Source organism: Mobula hypostoma, chromosome 9, assembly GCF_963921235.1.
Source record: "Mobula hypostoma chromosome 9, sMobHyp1.1, whole genome shotgun sequence".
NCBI lineage: Eukaryota > Metazoa > Chordata > Chondrichthyes > Myliobatiformes > Myliobatidae > Mobula > Mobula hypostoma.
This window is the reverse complement of record NC_086105.1, coordinates 98920895-98946565: the sequence shown is the minus strand read 5'-3', so window position 1 is coordinate 98946565 and position 25671 is coordinate 98920895. Positions and strand designations below refer to the sequence as shown.

At 40.6% G+C, this 25671-nt stretch overlaps 1 protein-coding gene across 2 annotated transcripts in view; it reads left to right on the top strand.

Annotated features, from left to right (window-relative positions):
* LOC134351307 (interleukin-21 receptor-like) overlaps positions 1-25671 on the top strand; it is a 73509-nt gene that overhangs the window by 14721 nt on the left and 33117 nt on the right. For both annotated transcript variants that reach the window (XM_063057378.1, XM_063057377.1), the window contains exons 4-5: positions 20648-20844; positions 21434-21585. In XM_063057378.1, the coding sequence (XP_062913448.1) occupies positions 20648-20844; positions 21434-21585 (349 nt within the window). The remainder of the gene's footprint in view (positions 1-20647; positions 20845-21433; positions 21586-25671) is intronic.

Here is a 25671-nt window from a genome sequence, read left to right as displayed (position 1 = left end):
CAGCACAAGGAAATGAAACACCCTGCACCTAAATGACTGCATGATATTTTGGTGTTAATGGTCCCTGAATCGTGAGTAATATGTTAAAATGTTTTAAAAAAACACCACAGGAAACAGCAATTTACAATGGAGTGCAAGAGCCAGTAATTCAACACTTCAACAGCCAGGAAATTAAGATTTTAATTGGGGTGTGCAGAGCAGCAAATGTTTTAATGACAAGTTGAATGTAAATACTTAGCTTAACTGTGAAGTGAAAATAGAGTCTTGGCATACTGCCCAAGACTAGTGGAACATGCTTTCTCTGTCAGCATGGTGAGGAGCGGTGTTCCCCTGGGATGATTGTCTTTTTTAGTCTGTATTAATGACTTAGATTTAGGGGTACAAATAGGAGAAAGTCTGCAGAAGCTGGAAATCCAAAGTATCATACACAAAATGCAGGAGGAACGCAGCAGGTCGGGCAGCATCTATGGGAAAAAGTAAACAGTCGACATTTCAGGCCAGGATCCTTCTTCAGGACTGAGAAGGAAGAGGGAAGATGCCAGAATAGAAAGGTGGGGAGAGGGGAAAGAGGTTAGTAGAAGGGGGTAGGTGAAGCCAGGTGGGTGGGAAAGGCCAAGAGCTGGAGAAGAAAGAATCTGATAGGAGAGGAGAGTGGACAATAGAAGGAAGGGAAGTGGAGGAGACCCAAGGGAACGTGTTAAGCATGTGAGAAGAAGTGAAAGGTCAGAGCGGGGTGTAGAAGTGGGGTGGGGGGGGGTAGGTGGAGTTGGTTCAGCAGGAGGAGAAATCAATATTCATGCTATCAGGTTGGAAGCAGCCCAGACAGAATATAAACTGTGGCTCCTCCATCCTGAGGGTGGCCTCATCTTGGCACAAGGCTGACACATCGGAATGGGAATGGGAACTTAAACGTTTGGCCACCAGGAAGCCGTCCTTGTAGCGGATGGTGCGGAGGTGCTTCACGAAGCTGTTCCCCAATTTCAAAATTCACAGATGACACAAAATTTGACAGTTTTGCTAACTGTATCTAGTCACAGTTACATACAGCATAGAAACATTGTAAACTGTATCTAGTCACAGTGACGTACAGCATAGAAGCATTTCAAACTGCATCTAGTCACAGTGACATATAGTATAGAAGCATTGCAAACTTTATCTAGTCACAGTGACATACAGTATAGAAACATTGTAAACTGTATCTACTCACAGTGACATACAGCATAGAAACATTGCAAACTGTATCTCGTCATAGTGATATACAGTATAGAAGCATTGCAAACTGTATCTAGTTACAGTGACAAAGTATAGAAGCATTGAAAGCTGTATCTAGTCACAGTAACATACAGTATAGAAGCATTGCAAACTGTATCTAGTCATAGTGACATACAGCATAGAAGCATTGCAAACTGTATCTAGTCACACAGACATACAGTGTAGAAACATTGCAAACTGTATCTGGTCACAGTGACATACACTATAGAAACATTGCAAACTGCAGCTAGTCACAGTGACATACACTATAGAAGCATTGCAAACTGTATCTAGTTACAGTGACGTACAGCATATAAACATTTCAAACTGAATCTAGTCAGTGACATTATGCATAGAAACATTGTAAACGGTGTCTAGATATAGTGACAGACAACATAGAAGCATTGCAAACTATCTAGTCACAGTGACATACAGTATAGAAGCATTGCAAACTGTATCTAGTCACAGTGACATACAGCATAGAAACATTGCAAACTATATCTAGTCACAGTGACATACAGCATAGAAGCATTGTAAACAGTATCTAGTCACAGTCACATACAGTATAGAAGCATTGCAAACTGTATCTAGTCATAGTGACATACAGTATAGAAACATTGCAAACTGTAGCTAGTCACAATGACAAACAGCATAGAAACATTGCAAACTGTATCTAGTCACAGTGACATACAGTATAGAAGCATTGCAAACTGTATCTAGTCACAATGACATACAGTAGAGAAACATTGCAAACTGTATATAGTCACAGTGACATACAGTATAGAAGCATTGCAAACTTCATCTAGTCATAGTGACATACTGCTTAGAAACATTGTAAACTGTATCTAGATACAGTGACATACGTCATAGAAGCATTGCAAACTATCTAGTCAGAGTGACATACAGAAAAGAAATTTTGCAAACTGTATCTAGTTACAGGGACATAAAGTATAGAAGGATTGCAAACTGTATCTATTCACAGTGACATACAGTATAGAGTCATTGCAAACTGTATCTGGTCACAGTGACATACAGCATAGAAAGATTGTAAACTGTATCTAGTCATTGTGACATACAGTATAGAAGCATTGTAAACTGTACATAGTCACAGTGACATACAGCATAGAAACATTGTAAACTGTATCTAGTCACAGTAACATACAGCATAGAAGCATTTCAAACTGTATGTAATCACAGTGACATACAGTATAGAAGTATTGCAAACTGTATCTAGTCACAATGACATACAGTATAGAAACATTGCAAACTGTATCTAGTCTGACATACAACATTGAAGCATTGCAAACTGTATGTAGTCGCAGTGACATACAACATAGAAGCATTGTAAACTATATTTAGTCACAGTGACATACAGCATAGAAGCATTTCAAACTGTATCTAGTCACAGTGACATGAAGTGTAGAAGTATTGCAAACTGCATCTAGTCACAGTGACATACAGCATAGAAACATTGTAAACTGTATCTAGTCATAGTGACATACAGCATAGAAACATTGTAAACTGTATCTAGTCACATTGACATACAGCATAGAAACATTGTAAACTGTATCTCGTCATAGTGATATAGAGTATAGAAGCATTGCAAACTGTATCTAGTTACAGTGACAAAGTATAGAAGCATTGAAAGCTGTATCTAGTCACAGTAACATACAGTATAGAAGCATTGCAAACTGTATCTAGTCATAGTGACAGACTGCATAGAAGCATTGCGAACTGTATCTAGTCAAACAGACATACAGTATAGAAACATTGCAACCTGTATCTGGTCACAGTGACATACACTATAGAAACATTGCAAACTGCAACTAGTCACAGTGACATAAAGTATAGAAGCATTGCAAACTGTATCTAGTTACAGTGACGTACAGCATATAAACATTTCAAACTGAATCTAGGCAGTGACATTATGCATAGAAACATTGTAAACGGTATCTAGTTATAGTGACAGACAGCATAGAAGCATTGCAAACTATCTAGTCACAGTGACATACAGTATAGAAGCATTGCAAACTGTATCTAGTTACAGTGACGTACAGCATATAAACATTTCAAACTGAATCTAGGCAGTAACATTATGCATAGAAACATTGTAAACGGTATCTAGTTATAGTGACAGACAGCATAGAAGCATTGCAAGCTATCTAGTCACAGTGACATACAGTATAGAAGCATTGCAAACTGTATCTAGTCACATTGACATACAGCATAGAAACATTGTAAACTGTATCCAGTCACAATGACATACAGTATAGAAGCACTGCAAACTGTATCCAGTCACAGTGAAATACAGCATAGAAGCACTGCAAACTGTATCTAGTCACAGTGACATACAGTATAGAAGCATTGCAAACTGTATCTAGTCACAGTGACATATAGTATAGAAGCACTGCAAACTTTATCTAGTCACAGTGACATACAGTATAGAAGCATTGCAAACTGTATCTAGTCACAGTGACATACAGCATAGAAACATTGCAAACTATATCTAGTCACAGTGACATACAGCATAGAAGGATTGCAAACTGTATCTATTCACAGTGACATACAGTATAGAGTCATTGCAAACTGTATCTGGTCACAGTGACATACAGCATAGAAACATTGTAAACTGTATCTAGTCATTGTGACATACAGTATAGAAGCATTGTAAACTGTATATAGTCACAGTGACATACAGCATAGAAACATTGTAAACTGTATCTAGTCACAGTAACATACAGCATAGTAGCATTTCAAACTGTATGTAGTCACAATGACATACAGTATAGAAACATTTCAAACTGTATCTAGTCTGACATACAACATTGAAGCATTGTAAACTGTATGTAGTCGCAGTGACATACAGCATAGAAGCATTGTAAACTGTATTTAGTCACAGTGACATACAGCATAGAAGTATTATAAACTGTATCTAGTCACTAAGACATACAGTATAGAAACATTGCAAACTGTATCTAGTCACAGTGACATACAGCATAGAGGCATTTCAAACTGTATGTAGTCACAGTGACATACAGTATAGAAGCATTGCAAACTGTATCTGGTCACAGTGACATACAGTATAGAAGCATTGGAAACTGTATCTAGTCACAGTGACATACAGTAGAGAAACATTGCAAACTGTATATAGTCACAGTGACATACAGTATAGAAGCATTGCAAACTGTATCTAGTCATAGTGACATACTGCTTAGAAACATTGTAAACTGTATCTAGTTACAGTGACATACATCATAGAAGGATTGCAAACTGTAGCTATTCGCAGTGACATACAGTATAGAGTCATTGCAAACTGTATCTGGTCACAGTGACATACAGCATAGAAACATTGTAAACTGTATCTAGTCATTGTGACTTACAGTATAGAAGCATTGTAAACTGTATATAGTCACAGTGATATACAGCATAGAAACATTGTAAACTGTATCTAGTCACAGTAACATACAGCATAGTAGCATTTCAAACTGTATGTAGTCACAGTGACATACAGTATAGAAGTATTGCAAACTGTATCTAGTCACAATGACATACAGTATAGAAACATTGCAAACTGTATCTAGTCTGACATACAACATTGAAGCATTGCAAACTGTATGTAGTCGCAGTGACATACAGCATAGAAGCATTGTAAACTGTTTTTAGTCACAGTGACATACAGCATAGAAGCATTTCAAACTGTATGTAGTCACAGTGACATACAGTATAGAAGCATTGCAAACTGTATCTAGTCACAGTGACATAAAGTATAGAAGTATTGCAAACTGTATCTAGTCACAGTAACATACAGCATAGAAGCATTGCAAACTGTATCTAGTCACATTGACATACAGCATAGAAACATTGTAAACTGTATCTTGTCATAGTGATATACAGTATAGAAGCATTGCAAACTGTATATAGTCACAGTGACATACAGTATAGAAGCATTGCAAACTGTATCTAGTCATAGTGACATACTGCTTAGAAACATTGTAAACTGTATCTAGTTACAGTGACATACATCATAGAAGGATTGCAAAGTGTATCTATTCACAGTGATATACAGTATAGAGTCATTGCAAACTGTATCTGGTCACAGTGACATACAGCATAGAAACATTGTAAACTGTATCTAGTCAATGTGACATACTGTACAGAAGCATTGCAAACTGTATCTAGTCACAGTGACATACAGTATAGAAGCATTGCAAACTGTATCTAGTCACAATGACATACAGTATAGAAACATTGCAAACTGTATCTAGTCTGACATACAACATTGAAGCATTGCAAACTGTATGTAGTCGCAGTGACATACAGCATAGAAGCATTGTAAACTGTATTTAGTCACAGTGACATACAGCATAGAAGAATTTCAAACTGTATGTAGTCACAGTGACATACAGTATAGAAGCATTGCAAACTGTATCTAGTCACAGTGACATAAAGTATAGAAGTATTGCAAACTGCATCTAGTCTCAGTGACATACAGCATAGAAACATTGTAAACTGTATCTAGTCATAGTGACATACAGCATAGAAACATTGTAAACTGTATCTAGTCACAGTGACATACTGCATAGAAACATTGTAAACTGTATCTAGTCACAGTGACATACTGCATAGAAACATTATAAACTGTATCTAGTTATCATGACAGACAGCATAGAAGTATTGCAAACTATCTAGTCACATTGACATACAGTATAGAAGCATTGCAAACTGTATCTGGTCACAGTGACATACAGCATATAAGCATTGTAAGCTGTATCTAGTCACAGTAACATACAGTACAGAAGCATTGCAAACTGTATCTAGTCATACTGACATACAGCATAGAAGCAATGCAAACTGTATGTACTCACAGTGACATACAGTATAGAAGCATTTCAAACTGCATTTAGTCACAGTGACATACAGCATAGAAACATTGTAAACTTTATCTAGGCACAGTGACATACAGCATAGAAAAATTGCAAACTGTATCTAGTCACAGTAACATACAGCATAGAAGCATTGCAAACTGTATCTAGTCACATTGACATACAGCATAGAAACATTGTAAACTGTATCTCGTCATAGTGATATACAGTATAGAAGCATTGCAAACTGTATCTAGTTACAGTGACATAAAGTATAGAAGTATTGAAAGCTGTGTCTAGTCACAGTAACATACAGTATAGAAGCATTGCAAACTGTATCTTGTCATAGTGACATACAGCATAGAAGCATTGCAAACTGTATCTAGTCACACAGACATACAGTATAGAAACATTGCAAACTGTATCTGGTCACAGTGACATACCGTATAGAAACATTGCAAACTGCAACTAGTCATCGTGACATAAAGTATAGAAGCATTGCAAACTGTATCTAGTTATAGTGACGTACAGCATATAAACATTTCAAACTGAATCTAGTCAGTGACATTATGCATAGAAACATTGTAAACGGTATCTTGTTATAGTGACAGACAGCATAGAAGCATTGCAAACTATCTCGTCACAGTGACATACAGTATAGAAGCATTGCAAACTGTATCTAGTCATATTGACATACAGCATAGAAACATTGTAAACTGTATCTACTCATAGTGACATACAGTATAGAAGCATTGTAAACTGTATCTAGTCACAGTGACATACAGTATAGAAACATTGCAAAGTGTATCTAGTCATTGTGACATACTGTACAGAAACATTGCAAACTGTATCTAGTCACAGTGACATACAGCATAGAAATATTGTAAACTGTATCTACTTACAGTTACATACAGTATAGGAGAATTGCAAACTGTATCTGGTCATAGTGACAAACAGTATAGAAGCATTGCAAACTGTATCTAGTCACAGTGACATAAAGTATAGAAGCATTGCAAATTGTATCTAGTCACAGTGACATACAGCATAGAAGCATTGCAAACTGTGTCTAGCTACAGTGACATACAGTATAGAAACATTGGAAACTGTATCTAGTTACAGTGACATACAGCATTGAAGCATTGTAAACTATCTAGTCACCGTGACATACAGTATAGAGGGATTGCAAACTTTATCTGGTCACGGTGACATACAGCATAGAAACATTGTAAACTGTATCTAGTCATAGTGACATACAGTATAGAAACATTGTAAACTGTATCTAGTCACAGTGACATACAGCATAGAAACATTGCAAAGTGTATCTGGTCACAGTGACATACAGCATAGAAGCATTGCATACTGTATCTAGTCACAATGACATACAGTATAGAAGCATTGCAAACTGTATCTAGTCATTGTGACATACTGTACAGAAACATTGCAAACTGTATCTAGTCATTGTGACAAACTGTACAGAAGCATTGCAAACTGTATCTACTCACAATAACATACAGTATAGAAATATTGCAAACTGTATCTGGTCACACTGACATGCAGTATAGAAGCATTGCAAACTGTATCTAGTCACAATGACATACAGTATAGAAACATTGCAAACTGTATCTAGTCACAGTGACATACAGCATAGAAATATTGCGAAGTGTTTCTAGTCACAGTGACATGAAGTATAGAAACATTGCAAACTGTATCTAGTCACAGTGACATACAGGATAGGAGCATTGCAAACTGTATCTGGTCATAGTGACATATAGTATAAAACATTGCAAACTGTATCTAGTCACAGTGACATACAGCATAGAAATATTGTAATCTGTATCTAGTCACAGTGACATACAGCATAGAAGCATTTCAAACTATATCTAGTCATAGTGATATACAGCATAGAAGCATTGCAAACTGTATCTAGTCACAGTGATATACAGCATAGAAACATTGCAAACTGTATCTAGTTACAGTGACATACAGCATAGAAACATTGTAAACTATATCTAGTCACAGTGACATACAGCATAGAAGCATTTCAAACTGTATGTAGTCACAGTGACATACAGTATAGAATCATTGCGAACTGTATCTAATCACAGTGACATAGAGTATAGAAGCATTGAAATCTGTATCTAGTCACAGTGACATACAGCATAGGAATATTGTAAACTGTATCTAGTCAGAGTGATATACAGCATAGAAGCATTGCAAAATGTATCTAGTCACAGTGACATACAGCATAGAAACATTGTAAACTATATCTGGTTACAGTGACAGACAGCATAGAAGAATCATATATTATCTAGTCACACTGACATACAGTATAGAAGCATTGCAAACATTTACCTGCTGAAAGTGACTTAGAGTTTAGAAACATTGCAAACTGTATCTAGTCATAGTGACATACAGCATAGAAGCATTGTAAACTATCCAGTCACAGTGACATACAGTGTAGAGGCATTGCAAACTGTTTCTGCTCACAGTGACATACAGCAAAGGAACATTGTAAACTGTATCTAGTCATAGTGACATACAGTATAGAAGCATTGCAAACTGTATCTAGTCATTGTGACATACTGTACAGAAGCATTGCAAGCTGTATCTATTCATTGTGACATACTGTACAGAAGCATTGCAAACTGTATCTACTCAGAATGACATACAGTATAGAAACATTGCAAACTGTATCTCCTCACACTGACATGCAGTATAGAAGCATTGCAATCCGTATCTAGTCACACTGACATATAACATAGAAGCATTGCAAGCTGTATCTGGTCACAGTGATATACAGTATAGAAACATTGCAAACTGTATCTGCTCACACTGACATGCAGTATAGAAGCATTGCAACTTGTATCTAGTCACAGTGACATACAGCATAGAAGCATTGCAAACTGTATCTAGTCACAGTGACATACAGTATAGAGGGATTGCAAACTTTATCTGGTCACAGTGACATACAGTATAGAAACATTGCAATCTGTATCTAGTCACAGTGACATACAGTATAGAGGGATTGCAAACTTTATCTGGTCACAGTGATATACAGCATAGAAACATTGTAAACTGTATCTAGTTACAGTGACATACAGTATAGAAACATTGTAAACTGTATCTAGTCACAGTGAAATACAGCACAGAAACATTGCAAACTGTATCTAGTCACAGTGACATACAGCATAAAAGCATTGCAAACTGTATCTAGTCACAGTGACATACAGCATAGAAACATTGCAAACTGTATCTAGTTACAGTGACATACAGTATAGAAACATTGTAAACTATCTAGTCACAGTGACATACAGCATAGAAACATTGCAAACTGTATCTAGTTACAGTGACATACAGCACAGAAGCATCGTATATTATCTAGTCACAGTGACATACAGTATAGAAGCATTGTAAACTATCTAGTCACAGTGACATACAGCATAGAAACATTGCAAACTGTATCTAGTCTTTGTGACATACAGTATAGAAGCATTGCAAACTGTATCTAGTCATTGTGACATACTGTACAGAAGCATTGCAAACTGTATCCAGTCACAGTGACCTACAGTATAGAAGCATTGCAAACTGTATCTAGTCATTGTGACATACTGTACAGAAGCATTGCAAACCGTATCTAGTCACAATGATGTACAGTATAGAAACATTGTAAACTGTATCTGGTCACATTGAAATACAGTATAGAAGTATTGCAAACTGTATCTAGTCACAGTGACATACAGTATAGAAACATTGCAAATTGTATCTAGTCACAGTGACATACAGTATAGAAAAATTGCAAACTGTATGTAGTCATTGTGACATACAATACAGAAGCATTGAAACTGTATCTAGTCATTGTGACATACTGTACAGAAGCATTGCAAACTGTATCTAGTCACAGTGACATACAGCATAGAAACATTGTAAACTATATCTAGTTACAGTGACATACAGCATAGAAACATTGCAAACTGTATCTAGTCACAGTGACATACAGCATAGAAACATTGCAAACTATATCTTGTCACGGTGACATACAGCATAAAAGCGTTGCAAACTGTATCTAGTCATTGTGACATACAGTATAGAAGCATTGCAAACTGTATCTAGTCATTGTGACATACTGTACAGAAGCATTGCAAACTGTATCTCCTCACACTGACATGCAGTATAGAAGCATTGCAATCCGTATCTAGTCACACTGACATATAACATAGAAGCATTGCAAGCTGTATATGGTCACAGTGACATACAGTATAGAAACATTGCAAACTGTATCTGCTCACACTGACATGCAGTATAGAAGCATTGCAACTTGTATTTAGTCACAGTGACATACAGCATAGAAGCATTGCAAACTGTATCTAGTCACAGTGACAGACAGCATAGAAGAATCATATATTATCTAGTCACACTGACATGCAGTATAGAAGCATTGCAAACTGTATCTGGTGAAAGTGACTTAGAGCATAGAAACATTGCAAACTGTATCTAGTCATAGTGACATACAGTATAGAAGCATTGCAAACTGTATCTAGTCACAGTGACATACAGCATAGAAACATTGCAAACTGTATCTAGTCATTGTGACATACAGTATAGATGCATTGCAAACTGTATCTAGTCAATGTGACATACTGTACAGAAGCATTGCAAACTGTATCTCGTCACTGTGACACACAGTATAGAGGGATTGCAAACTTTATCTGGTCACAGTGACATACAGCATAGAAACATTCTAAACTGTATCTAGTCATTGTGACATACAGTATAGAAGCATTGCAAACTGTATCTAGTCATTGTGACATACTGTACAGAAACATTGCAAACTGTATCTAGTCATTGTGACATACTGTACAGAAGCATTGCAAACTGTATCTACTCACAATAACATACAGTATAGAAATATTGCAAACTGTATCTAGTCACACTGACATACAGTATAGAAGCATTGCAAACTGTATCTAGTCACAGTGACATACAGTATAGAAGCATTGCAAACTGTATCTAGTCACAATGACATACAGTATAGAAACATTGCAAACTGTATCTAGTCACAGTGACATACAGGATAGGAGCATTGCAAACTGTATCTGGTCATAGTGACATACAGTATAAAGCATTGCAAACTGTATCTAGTCACAGTGACATACAGCATAGAAATATTGTAAACTGTATCTAGTCACAGTGACATACAGCATCGAAGCATTTCAAACTGTATCTAGACATAGTGATATACAGCATAGAAGCATTGCAAACTGTATCTAGTCACAGTGATATACAGCATAGAAACATTGCAAACTGTATCTAGTTACAGTGACATACAGCATAGAAACATTGTAAACTGTATCTCGTCACAGTGACATACAGCAGAGAAGCATTGCAAACTGTATCTAGTGACAGTGACATACAGTATAGAAACATTGTAAACTGTATCTGGTCACAGTGACATACAGCATAGAAGCATTTCAAACTGTATCTAGTCATAGTGATATACAGCATAGAAGCATTGCAAACTGTATCTAGTCACAGTGATATACAGTATAGAAACATTGCAAACTGTATGTAGTCACAGTGACATACAGTATAGAAGCATTGCAAACTGTATCCAGTCTCAGTGACCTACAGTATAGAAGCATTGCAAACTGTATCTAGTCACAATGACATACAGTATAGAAACATTGTAAACTGTATCTACTCACACTGACATACAGTATAGAAACACTGCAAACTGTATCTGGTCACAGTGACATACAGTATAGAAACATTGCAAATTATATCTAGTCACAGTGACATACGGTATAGAAACATTGCAAACTGTATCTGGTCAGACTGACATGCAGCATAAAAGCATTGCAATCTGTATCTAGTCACAGTGACATACAGTATAGAAGCATTGCAAACTGTATCTAGTGACAGTGACATACAGTATAGAAACATTGTAAACTGTATCTGGTCACAGTGACATACAGCATAGAAGCATTTCAAACTGTATCTAGTCATAGTGATATACAGCATAGAAGCATTGCAAACTGTCTCTTGTCACAGTGACATACAGCATAGAAACATTGTAATCTGTATCTAGTCATAGTGACATACAGCATAAAAGCATTGCAAACTGTATCTAGTTACTGTGACATACAGTATGGAACCATTGCACACTGTCTAGTTACAGTGACATAAAGTATAGAAGCATTGCAAACTGTCTCTTGTCACAGTGAAATACAGCATAGAAGCATTGCAAACTGTATCTAGTCACAGTGACATATAACATAGAAGCTTTGCAAACTGTATCTAGTCACCGTGACATACAGTATAGAAACATTGTAAACTGTATCTCGTCACCGTGACATACAGCATAGAAACATGCCCATTGTCACATTGTGTCTGCTCTAGCTGTCGAGAACCTATTTTTTACACTGAGTTCAACCACTTTATTGTTCCCACTTTCCCATCAACTGCCCCATAAACTCCACCACTTACCTGCATCCCTTATAATAGCCAGTTAACCTACATAACTACATGTTCTTGGGATGTGGGAGGAAGCTGGAACACCTGGCGTGGGGAACATGGAATTGGAGGACATGGAGTGGAGGACGTAGGAGGACACCTGGAGTGGGAGAACGTGGAGTGAGGAACATGGGACAACATGGAGTGGGAGAACATGGTGTTGAAGTACATGGAGTGGCGAACTTGGAGTGAGGAACATGGAGTTGCAGAACATGGAGTGGAGGACATAGGAGGACACCTGGAGTGGGAGAACATGGAGTGGGGAACATTGGAGAACACGGAGTGGGAGAACATGGCAGAACATGCAAACACAACACAGACAACATTGGAGGTTAGGCTTGGACCCAGATCCCTGAGACTGTGGGACAGAAACTCTAATGACCTGCTTCACTCTGTCTCACAGAGAATAGTGATGGATTGCACCAGGACATAAGCAGCTGATAAAATGACAGATGAAACATAGAGACATGGAAATCTACAGCACATTTCAGGCCCTTTGGCCCACAATGTTGTGTCGACCACGTAAACTACTCTAGTTACTGCCTAGAGTTTCCCTACCACATACCCCTCTATTTTTCTAAGCTCCATGCACATGTCTAAGAGTCTCTTAAAAGACCCTATTGTATCTGACTCCACCACTGTTGCTGGCAGTGCATTCCACGCACCCACCGCTCTGTGTGAAAAACTTACCCCTGACATCCCCTCTGTACCTACTTCCAAGCACCTAAAATATGCCCCCTTATGTTAGCCATTTCAGCCCTGGGAAAAAGCCTCCAGCTATCCACATAAGCAATGCCTCTCATCATCTTATACTCCTCTATCAGGTCACCTCTCATCCTCCGTTGCTCCAAGGAGAAAAGGCCAAGTTCACTCAACCTATTCTCATAAGGCATGCTCTCCAATCCAGGCAACATCCTTGTAAATCTCCTCTGTACCCTCTCTATAGTATCCACATCCTTCCTGCAGTGAGGTGACCAGAACTGAACACAGTATTCCAAGTTGGGTCTAACTAAGGTCTTATTTAGCTGTAACATTGTCACATGGCTCTTGAACTCGATCCCACGGGTTGATAAAGGCCAACACACCATACGCCTTCTTAACAACACTGTTACCCTGCGCAGCAGCTTTGAGTGTCCTATGGACACAGACCCCAAGATCTCTCTGATCCTCCAAACTGTCAAGAGTCTTACCATTAATATTGTATTGTGTCTTCAAACTTGACCCACCAAAATGAACCATTTGGCACTTAACTGTCACTTAAGTTGAATGTGGAAAAATATGGTGGGAAGAATGAAGAGAGACAATATAGAATAATGTGTAGGAGCAGAGGCATTTCCAAGTATGTGAACACAAATCAGTGCAAGTGGCAGGGCAGGTTAAAAGGTGATTGAAAGAAAATACACAACTCTGGGCTTTATTAACGGAGGAATGAAGTATAAAAGCAGGGAATAGATGCCGACCCTTTATAAAACACCAGATGGACTTCAGCTACAGTATTGTACTAAATTCTGATTTTCATGTTACAGAAAAGATATGAAGGAGAGGGTCCTGAGAAGATGTATGCAAATGGTGGTTGAGATAAAGGATTGCAATTACAAGGAGAGATTAAAAGGCGTGAGTCTGTTTCTTTTGGAGAAGAGTAGGCAAAGGAGAGATTTGACTTAAGTATATAAAATGGTGAGGGTCTAGACAGGATGAGTTGTAGGAGGTTGGAGGGAGATTCCAGGATTAGAATTCAGAGGAACAAAATAAAGGAGAAGAAAATTAAAACTGAAGTTAGAAAATAATTTTGGAACCTGGAATGCACTGGCACCAAATGTGGTGGAGGTAGATTACTCTGTGTCCTTCAGGAGGGAATTGAATAAAATACTTGGAGAACTCCAGCACATTACACAAATGTGATTTTCCTCTCGGTAATTCTTCTCACTCCTATCATTTTCTTCAAGATGTTCTGTTATTTCATCTTCCTTTTAAAATCCCATTGTTTTCTCTACTACTGGCTCAAGGCAACAGGTTGTTTGTTGTAGGCACAAGGGATTCTGGAGATGCTGGAAATCCAGAATAACACACACAAAAATGCTGCAGGAACAGCAGCCAGCCAGCATCTATGGTGAGGAATGAAGAGTTGACATTTTGGGCTGAGACCCTTCATCAGGACTGATCTTGGCCAACCTGCTGAGCTCCTCCAGCATTTAGTGAAGTTGTTGGTCGCTTGTTTTCTTGTTCCTTCTTTTCTTCAATCATGAGGTCATATTTACTTCTCTTCAATCCGTGGAAACAATTCCAGAATCTATAGAACTTTGGAAGATGACAATCAGAGCATTCACTATCCCAGAAGCCACTTCTTTTGAAATTGCAGGATGTAATTCCTTGGGATTTATCAGCCCACATGCTCACCAAGTTCTCTAGCATGATAATTTTTAATATTTCGTTTGTTCAGTTCCTCATTCTCACCCTTGATTCTTCCATAAATTCTGGAAATTTTGTGTATCATCAAGTCAGACATAATGTAATTGTTTAATTTCTCTGCCGTTTCTAGATTTCCCATAACCAAGATGAAGGGTCTCAACCTAAAATACTGGCTGTCCACTTTCTCCCGCAGTTGTTGCCTGATCTTTTGGGTTCCTCTAACTGTCTGTTCCTTTGCATGATGCCTCTTTTATCCACCCAGTGTTACATCCTCAAAGAATTCTAGCAGATTCGTCATATGTGATTTATCTTTTATAAAAACTATTTTGATCATCTGATGAATTTCTAAATCTCCTGTGTAACCTTAATACCCGGGTTGCGATGCTGAGGAATGTTTGTAAACTGATTGCTCCACATCAGGAACATCTGTTTCCTACAGTAACCCACATCATATCACCCTCCATAATCCTATCATTTCATTGAACATTTGGGGTTGGAGGACCGTGTGTGTGGAAGTGGGTGGGTGAGTGGGAGGGAGGGAGGAACAGGGGATTTTTGTTTTGCTATTGTTGGTTTGTTGCTTGTTGTGTTCTGATGTTTTTCTGCCGAGCTTTTGTGGGCACACTGCTGACGTTGGAATGTTTGGGGAGACTTGCAGGCTGACCCCAGCACATCCTTGGGTGTGTTGTATGTTTCAATGTGTAGGTAGTAAAAAGAACCTGAATCTGAACATTTACCCGAACTCTACTAATAATTAAATTAATGGAATATATTTTATATCCAGTCATTAATAAACACCACAAAAATTACATTTTATTATTACTGCTTCTTGTAAAATGCTTCAGACATGTCTTTCCAGTTTTGTGAAAAGTAAATTTTAGGTCATGATCTGTGCTGAGGGAGTGTCACACTGTCGGAGGGACAGAACTGAGGGAGTGTCACACTGTCGGAGGGACAGAACTGAGGGAGTGTAAAACTGTCAGATGGACAATACTGAGGGAGTGTCACACTGTCAGAGGGACAGAACTGAGGGAGTGTCACACTGTCAGAGGGACAGTACTGAGGGAGTGTCACACTGTCAGAGGGACAGTACTGAGGGAGTGTCACACTGTCAGATGGACAATACTGAGGGAGTGTCACACTGTCGGAGGGACAGCACTGAGGAGGTGTCACACTGTCAGAGGGACAGAACTGAGGGAGTGTCACACTGTCAGAGGGACAGTACTGAGGGAGTGTCACACTGTCAGAGGGACAGTACTGAGGGAGTGTCACACTGTCAGAGGGACAGGACTGGGGGAGTGTCACACTGTTGGAGGGACAGTACTGAGGGGTGTCACACTGTCAGAGGGACAGTAGTGAGGGAGTGTCACACCGTCGGAGGGACATTACTGAGGGAGTGTCACACTGTCGAAGGGACAGTACTGAGGGGTGTCACACTGTCAGAGGGACAGTAGTGAGGGAGTGCCACACCGTCGGAGGGACATTACTGAGGGAGTGTCACACTGTTGGAGGGACAGTACTGAGGGGTGTCACACTGTCAGAGGGACAGTAGTGAGGGAGTGTCACACCGTCGGAGGGACATTACTGAGGGAGTGTCACACTGTCGAAGGGACAGTACTGAGGGGTGTCACACTGTCAGAGGGACAGTAGTGAGGGAGTGTCACACCGTCGGAGGGACATTACTGAGGGAGTGTCACACTGTCGGAGGGACAGCACTGAGGGAGTGTCACACTGTCAGAGGGACAGAACTGAGGGAGTGTCACACTGTCAGAGGGACAGTACTGAGGGAGTGTCACACTGTCAGAGGGACAGTACTGAGGGAGTGTCACACTGTCAGAGGGACAGGACTGGGGGAGTGTCACACTGTTGGAGGGACAGTACTGAGGGGTGTCACACTGTCAGAGGGACAGTAGTGAGGGAGTGTCACACCGTCGGAGGGACATTACTGAGGGAGTGTCACACTGTCGAAGGGACAGTACTGAGGGGTGTCACACTGTCAGAGGGACAGTAGTGAGGGAGTGTCACACCGTCGGAGGGACATTACTGAGGGAGTGTCACACTGTTGGAGGGACAGTACTGAGGGGTGTCACACTGTCAGAGGGACAGTAGTGAGGGAGTGTCACACCGTCGGAGGGACATTACTGAGGGAGTGTCACACTGTCGAAGGGACAGTACTGAGGGGTGTCACACTGTCAGAGGGACAGTAGTGAGGGAGTGTCACACCGTCGGAGGGACATTACTGAGGGAGTGTCACACTGTCGGAGGGACAGTACTGAGTGGGTGTCACACTGTCAGAGGGACAGTACTGAGGGAGTGTCACACTGTCAGAGGGACAGTACTGAGGGAGTGTCACACTGTCAGAGGGACAGGACTGGGGGAGTGTCACACTGTCGGAGGGACATTACAGAGGGAGTAACACACTGTTGGAGGGACAGTACTGAGGGGTGTCACACTGTCAGAGGGACAGTAGTGAGCGAGTGTCACACCGTCGGAGGGACATTACTGAGGGAGTGTCACACTGTCGGAGGGACAGTACTGAGTGGGTGTCACACTGTCAGAGGGACAGTACTGAGGGAGTGTCACACTGTCAGAGGGACAGTACTGAGGGAGTGTCACACTGTCAGAGGGACAGGACTGGGGGAGTGTCACACTGTCGGAGGGACATTACCGAGGGAGTAACACACTGTTGGAGGGACAGTACTGAGGGGTGTCACACTGTCAGAGGGACAGTAGTGAGGGAGTGTCACACCGTCGGAGGGACATTACTGAGGGAGTGTCACACTGTCGGAGGGACAGTACTGAGTGGGTGTCACACTGTCAGAGGGACAGTACTGAGGGAGTGTCACACTGTCAGAGGGACAGTACTGAGGGAGTGTCACACTGTCAGAGGGACAGGACTGGGGGAGTGTCACACTGTCGGAGGGACATTACAGAGGGAGTAACACACTGTTGGAGGGACAGTACTGAGGGGTGTCACACTGTCAGAGGGACAGTAGTGAGGGAGTGTCACACCGTCAGAGGGACATTACTGAGGGAGTGTCACACTGTCAGAGGGACAGTACTGAGGGAGTTTCACACTGTCAGAGGGACAGTACTGAGGGAGTGTCACACTGTTATAGGGACAGTACTGAGGGAGTGTCACACTGTCAGAGGGACAGTACTGAGGGAGTGTCACACTGTCGGAGGGACAGTACTGAGGAATGACACATTGTGGCTGAATGAGGGAGGAGTTGGAAATGCTGACTGTTTTTTTCATTTCCATAGATGCTGCCTGACCTCAGAATCAGAATCAGGTTTATTATCACCAACATGTGACATGAAATTTGTTAACTTAGTAGCAGCTGTTCAATTGAATACATAATGTAGCAGAGAAAAAATATAATAATAAATAAAATAAAAATAATAAATAAATAAATTACAGAATATGTATATTGAATATATTTTTAAAAACCTGCAAAAAACAGAATTACCGTATATTAAAAAAAGTGAGTTAGAGTCCAAGTATTCAATGTCCATTTAGGAAACGGATGGCAGAGGGGAAGAAGCTGTTCCTGAATTGCTGAGTGTGTGCCTTCGGCGTTCCTGCTGAGTTCCTTTAGCATTTTGTGTGTGTTGCTTTGGCTTTCCAGCATCTGCAGACTTTCTTGTTTTGACACCAGTTGTGGCATCTTGAACATACAGTGTGATCTTGAACATACAGCGTGATCTTGAACATACAGCGTGATCTTGAACATACAGTGTGATCTTGAACGTGCAGTGTGAGCTTGAATGTACAATGTGATCTTGAACGTACAGTGTGATCTTGAATGTACAGTGTGATCTTGAACATGCAGTGTGATCTTGAACATGCAGTGTGATCTTGAACATACAGCGTGATCTTGAACATACAGCGTGATCTTGAACATACAGCGTGATCTTGAACGTGCAGTGTGAGCTTGAATGTACAATGTGATCTTGAACGTACAGTGTGATCTTGAATGTACAGTGTGATCTTGAACATGCAGTGTGATCTTGAACGTGCAGTGTGATCTTGAACATGCAGTGTGGTCTTGAACATACAGTGTGATCTTGAACATACAGCGTGATCTTGAACTTACAGCGTGATCTTGAACATACAGCGTGATCTTGAACATACAGCGTGATCTTGAACGTGCAGTGTGAGCTTGAATGTACAATGTGATCTTGAACGTACAGTGTGATCTTGAATGTACAGTGTGATCTTGAACATGCAGTGTGATCTTGAACGTGCAGTGTGATCTTGAACATGCAGTGTGGTCTTGAACATACAGTGTGATCTTGAACGTGCAGTGTGATCTTGAACATGCAGTGTGGTCTTGAACATACAGTGTGATCTTGAACGTGCAGTGTGATCTTGAACATACAATGTGATCTTGAACATACAGTAATCTGGGACTGCTATGGCTGTATCTATTTGTTAGATGAGAATCCCTTGCCTTGTCTGCTCTCAAACAGGCTCAAAAGATGTGATGACAAATTTCTAAATTGATGTTTTGTATCTCTCAGAAGTCACTAAACCTGAATATTGACCCACGGCTGCTCCTGGGTTATTGTTTTGCCAGAGGTGCACCATGATACCTGCCTCGCAAAAGTAAACAGCTTTCGGAAGTGCGAGCTTCTCTGTCAGGCTATTTGAGACGGGATGCAAGAAGCAATAGAAAGCTCCCTTTAGCAATATGTTTTATAGGCGACGCTGGAGATGAGTGTATCTGACAGATGGTATTGGGTGGCAAACTGGCACAGAATCCTTGAGGATTCCTTTCTTCCTCTGGGACGCAGCTGTGTCATTGTTACTACCTGTGACCCGAGATACCACTTTCTCTCTGCCTCAGTAAAGCAGCCAGCTAATCAAAAACCCAACGCACTCTAGACGTCCTCTCTCCTATTCGGCAGAAGACACCAAAGCCTGAAAACACTTACCATGAGCCTCATGAGCAGCTTCTACCCCTCTTTTGTAAGACTCTTGACTTCATAATCTACCTTGTTATGGTCTTACACCTTAGTTTCGACCTGCACTGCACTTTCTCTGTAGCGGTAACACTTAATTCTGCATTCTGTTATTGTTTGGCCCTGTACTCTCTCAATGCACTGTTGTAATGAATCAAACTCTATGAACCATACTCATGACAGGCTTTTTACGGGACCTCGGTACATCTGACTTGAATAAACCAATTCCTGCAGAACGGTGAATATATTTTATAATGTGGAATGGGCTTATTATCAGTTCCCTTTGGAATATCTGTAAAATCCCTACCAAACGGAGACATCTCTTTCTCCCTTATTAGGGAGAGAGAGAGCCTGTTGTGTGTTGAATACCGGGTGAACGCGTACTCTTTGGAGTACTGCAGGTCTGTGTCTTTGCTGTTGCTTTGCTGCATGCTTGAGTGGTTGGTGGAGGATGCAGATGCTTTTATTTTTGCTGGTGGGGAGAGGGGGGATCATTGCTTGCTGCCGCTTAGGTGTGGGAGGGAGGGGATGGCTTCGGTATATGGTTGCGAAGAAAAAGCATTTCTGGATGTATATTGTATACATTTCTCTGACATTAAATTGTATCTTTGAAACCAGACATATGATATTTCTGCCATTTTCCATTTTAGGGAGGACTATAGCTTATCCTGCAATCTGAATGCAACAGAATGTTCCAATGAGGGCAAATCTTTCGCTGTGTGCAGCTGTCAACTCTACGAAGATATGGGGATTACAAGTGAAAACTACACTATGACCATCAGTTCGAAGAGCCAGGGAACAGAGATCAGCAGAGCAAAGTGTCCTGACTTTTACACATCCGTAAACAGTGAGTGTCAAAAAGCACAATGGCAGAAGAGTCAGATGAGGGAAGGGACGTTGTTAACCCTTGCCCTGTCTAACAAGAACACCATCGGTTAAATGTTGAGTGAAGTTCCTCTTATATGGTCCAGATGACCCCTTCTCTCAGTCTGTCTTGTTTACCACATTCTTCTCTGTCCTCATCTGTCTTTCTCTTCCTCTTTACCTCCAATCCCCACTCTCCCTATATACGTTAAGTTCTATTCTTATTTTCACAGTCTTTCTCTCTCCATCTTCCTGTTCTTCCCTTCTCTCCTCAGTTTCTCTCTTGGAAAGTATCCTCTCCAGTTCCAGTTCCATTTCGATTGGCTTTAAGGTTCTTGAAAAATTGGGAGAAGTACTCTGCTAAACCCGCTTCCTTTTCAGTTAGGCAACTTCCAACTTCGCAAAATCATTATCAAACATCAACTTATTTCATACCACTCTATCGTCAGACAGACATATCCTTCCTCAAATAGCCTCTGCCTGCCTGTGACTGAAATGCATCCTGTGAGCTTGAGTATTGTTGTCTATATATTCACAGTTCAAACATCTAAACAAAATCTTTCTCTCCCCAGTTAAACCTATCGCACCATTCAACTTCACCGTCTCACATATCGCTCCATGTGAGGCTTACAACTTCACCTGGAAAATAGTCTATGATGAGATGGATTACATTAACGAATTCGAATACCAGCTAAGGTACAGGAGGATGCAAGACAGCTGGGAGGTAGGACTGCACTTTAACTTTTTCTGATATTCTGTGATGAAGGTCTCTCTTATGGAGCTTCTGTCCTTTATGAATAAACTCTTCTCAGGCTTCCAGCCGGGTACAGGTATGATTCTTTACATCACCTTGTAGCCATTCTGTAGGAACGTCATGCGCAATCATCCGATTTCCTTGGGATACTGGAAGCCCAAGAAGAACATATTCATCAGCGACGTCAGGAAAGCACAAAATCCTTTTTGACTTCTGTCCATTAAAGCAGTGCAACTACCTAACCCTATTATGCTTAAAGTATTGAATATCTCAGACATGGGTTCCACAAGCAATAACTCTTCACGGGGGACAGTTATGTGGCCACATTACAAACAATGTCTCTCTCTGCAGTCTAATTCAGTAGATGGGATAAGGGCAACATGCAAACTGACAATCATTGCAGCATGATTCTATAGACACTCTCCAGGAAACAAGTTCCATAGGCACTGACTCTAAGCAGAGAGCAGTTCCACCAAGGGTGATTGCCATTGGGGTGCAGTTGCTTCAACTCTGTGTCCCACGACAGGAGAGGCTGATAGATGTTAATTATCCTCAGATAATGAGTTACGTACTGTACACTGACTCTTACGGGAGTACAGTTCCGGAGAGCTTTTCACTGTTTATATTGCTATGGATAGTAGTGTTTGCTTGGGCATATTTGCATATATACTGACTTTCGCTGGTGTGGAAGGAATGGGGAGTGAGCAGAGAATGGGATTACGTTCACTTTGTTCAATTACAATATCTGGTTATTGGTCATCCGGATTTATCATTCCAGTTTGGTGGTCTGCTGCAGCCCGTGTCCTGAAGGTATCCGGGAGGGAAATTCTTGGACTTAGACCAAAGATGAAGGAAAAGTTCAAATTTCAAAGTAGATGTATTATCAAAGTAGATATATATCACCATATGCAACCCTGAGATTCATTTCCTTGTGGGCATTCTCAGTAAATCCTTAATAGAATAGTAACCATAACAGAATCAATGAAAGACCGCACCTACTTGGGAGTTCAGCCAGTTTACAAATGACAACAATCTGTGCAAATACAAAAAGAAAGAAATAATAATAATAATAATAATAAATAAATAAGCCACAAATATCGAGAACATGAGATGAAGAGTGAGTCTGTTGGTCGTGGGAACATTTCAATGATGGGGTAAGTGAAGTTGAGTGAAGTTATCCCCTTTGGCTCAAGATCCTGATGGTTGAGGGGTAGTAACTGTTCCTGAAGCTGGTGGTGTGAGTACTGAGACTCTTGTACCTTCTTCCTGATGACAGCAGTGAGAAGAGAGCACGACGTGGGTGGTGGGGGTCCCTAATGATGGATACTGCTTTCCAGTGACAACACTTCATGTGATGTGCTCAAGGGTGGGGAGGGCTTTACCTGTGATGGTCTGGGCCGTATCCACTACTTTTTGTAGGATTTTCTGTTCAAGGACATTGGTATTTCCATACCAGGCTGTGATGCAGCCAGTCAATGTACATCCACTATACATCTGTAGAAGTTTGTGAAGGTTTTAGATAGTGACAGGCTTCCAAATCAGCATGGTGTGTGGCTTGAGGGAGAAACTGCAGGTGGTGGTGTTTAATCTGCTTCCTATCCTTGTCACCTCTGAGGACCGAGGTCAAAAGTCTGCGAGACACTGTCAGCAACATACAAGAGAGGACGTTATTATGAAATGCAACAGAGCCACTGTGCAACTGTTGGTGATAGTGCCAGTCAAACAAACGGCTTCCTACTTATTGGTGTTAAAAGCTGTTAGAGTTACAGCAAGTGGATATGCTTCTGAGTTCTACCTCAGAATGTGGAAAGTATTTATGTTTCAAAACGCCAGTCACTCCTGGCTGAATATTCTGCCTCTGTAACTAGAGTATTCGGATACAGCTGAGGATGACCCTGAAGATACAGTCACGGCAATGCCATTGAATATGGGAGGTAATCAGGCAGGGAGCAAAGGCCCCACCAAACCTTCTGGTGGCAAAGTGCTGGAGACAATAATCAAGGAGAAATTAACTACTTATATTTAATCAAACCTGGTCTACATGAATGTATAAAAGGTAAATCATGTTTGACAAATGTTCTTAAATTCTTTGAGGATGTTACAGAGAGAATTGATAGAAGAGAGCTCTTAGCTATTTGCTGAGATTTCTAAAAGGCATTTGACAAGATGTCACATTCTGGGGAAAGAATTAAGGATAAGCGGTAAAGGAAAAAATAAGGGTATTTTTCTTTACAGGATTGTGAATCTTTCGAACTTTCTACCTCAGAGAGATGTGGAGGTGGATTTATTGGGTATATTCAATATTGAGATCTTTACTTCATAGACAATTTGTGCTGACCCAGTAGGAAAGAAGAACTGAGGATATAGATCAACTATAGTCTTATTGAATGGTGGAACACAGGGCCTTTTGTCACTACTCCTTACTGTATTTTATTTTTTCTTTTTATCTTACTATCCATCTGTCTATCTACAAAGAATGTATGTATCTATCTATCTATCCATCTGTCTATCTATCTATCTATCCATCTGTCTGTCTATCTATCTATCTACCTATCTGTTTATCTATGTATGCATCTATCCATCTGTCTATCTGTCTATCTGTCTATCTGTCTGTCTGTCTGTCTGTCTATCTATCTATCTATCTATCTGTCTGCCTGTCTGTCTGTCTATCTATCTATCTATCTATCTATCTGTCTATCTGTCTGTCTGTCTGTCTATCTATCTGTCTGTCTGTCTGTCTATCTATCTATCCATCTGTCTGTCTATCTATCTATCTGTTTATCTATGTATCCATCTATCCATCTGTCTATCTGTCTGTCTATCTATCTATCTGTCTATCTGTCTGTCTGTCTATCTATCTATCTATCTGTCTGTCTGTCTGTCTGTCTGTCTATCTATCTATCTGTCTGTCTGTCTGTCTGTCTATCTATCTATCTATCTGTCTACCTACCTATTGAGAAACAGCGTGGAATAGGCTCTCCCTGCCCTTTGAGCTGCACCTCCCAGTAATCCCACCGATTTAGCCCCAGCCTAATCACAGGACAATTTACAATGGCCAACTAATCCAACTGTGGGACGAAACCTCAGCACCCAGGGAAAACACAGGCATTCCGTAGGCAGGATGTACAGACTCTTTACAGATGAGATCAGAATTGAACTCTGAACTCCAACATCCTGAACTGTGATGGTGTTGTTCTAACCGCTAAGCCCCCGTGGTGTCCTGTGTTAGTTCTGTGTTCTTATACTGGAAACACTCAGTGGGTCAGGCAACATCTGGAAAGATGAGAGTTAATATTACAACTCAATAATCTTTTATCAGATTGAATAGCCATTAATAAGGCCCGCACCAAGGGCAAGACACTGGAGCAAGTGTGAAGTAGGAAGATGTGCCTGAATTGGAACCGCAGGGGGAATTTTCAACGCTCACTGCAGCATCATCCTCTGTCTTGGCCAGAGTTCCCCTTGGTATTTGAAGTGCTGTCTCCATATTCACACCACTTTGGTGGTGCTGAGACATCTGGTGACCCCAGGTCCATGATGCTGGCGTCTTAAGTGTGACTCAATCACAAACAAGAGAAAATCTGCAGATGCTGGAAATCCAAGCAACACACACAAGATGCTGGAGGAACTCAGCAGGCCAGGCAGGCTATGGAAAAGAGATGAAAGGTCCAGCAGAAGGGTCTTGGCCTGAAATGTTGACTGTACGTTTTTCCAGCATTTTCTGTGTTTCTCAAGTGTGACTGTTGTCCTACAGCCCCCTCTGGTGGTAGCTTTGGGTAGTTCTCATTTTACCCTCCCTCCCTAACTCTTGGACTAGATGATATCATGATCTCCTTTCCCCTGTAAAAAGAAAAAAAAAAGCAAAATGGTGTAAATATGGAGATAGTTCTTTAGATATTGAGAGGAATATTGGTCAGAACAGAGGATGACACTGGACTGAATGTTGAGAGAGAATACCCCAGTGCTTTAATTCAGGCATGCCCTCTTGACCAAGTGTCTCGGAGCTAGCATCAGAAAACTAACTAGTTTCTACTAGGGCTCCAGCCTCAGATCTGG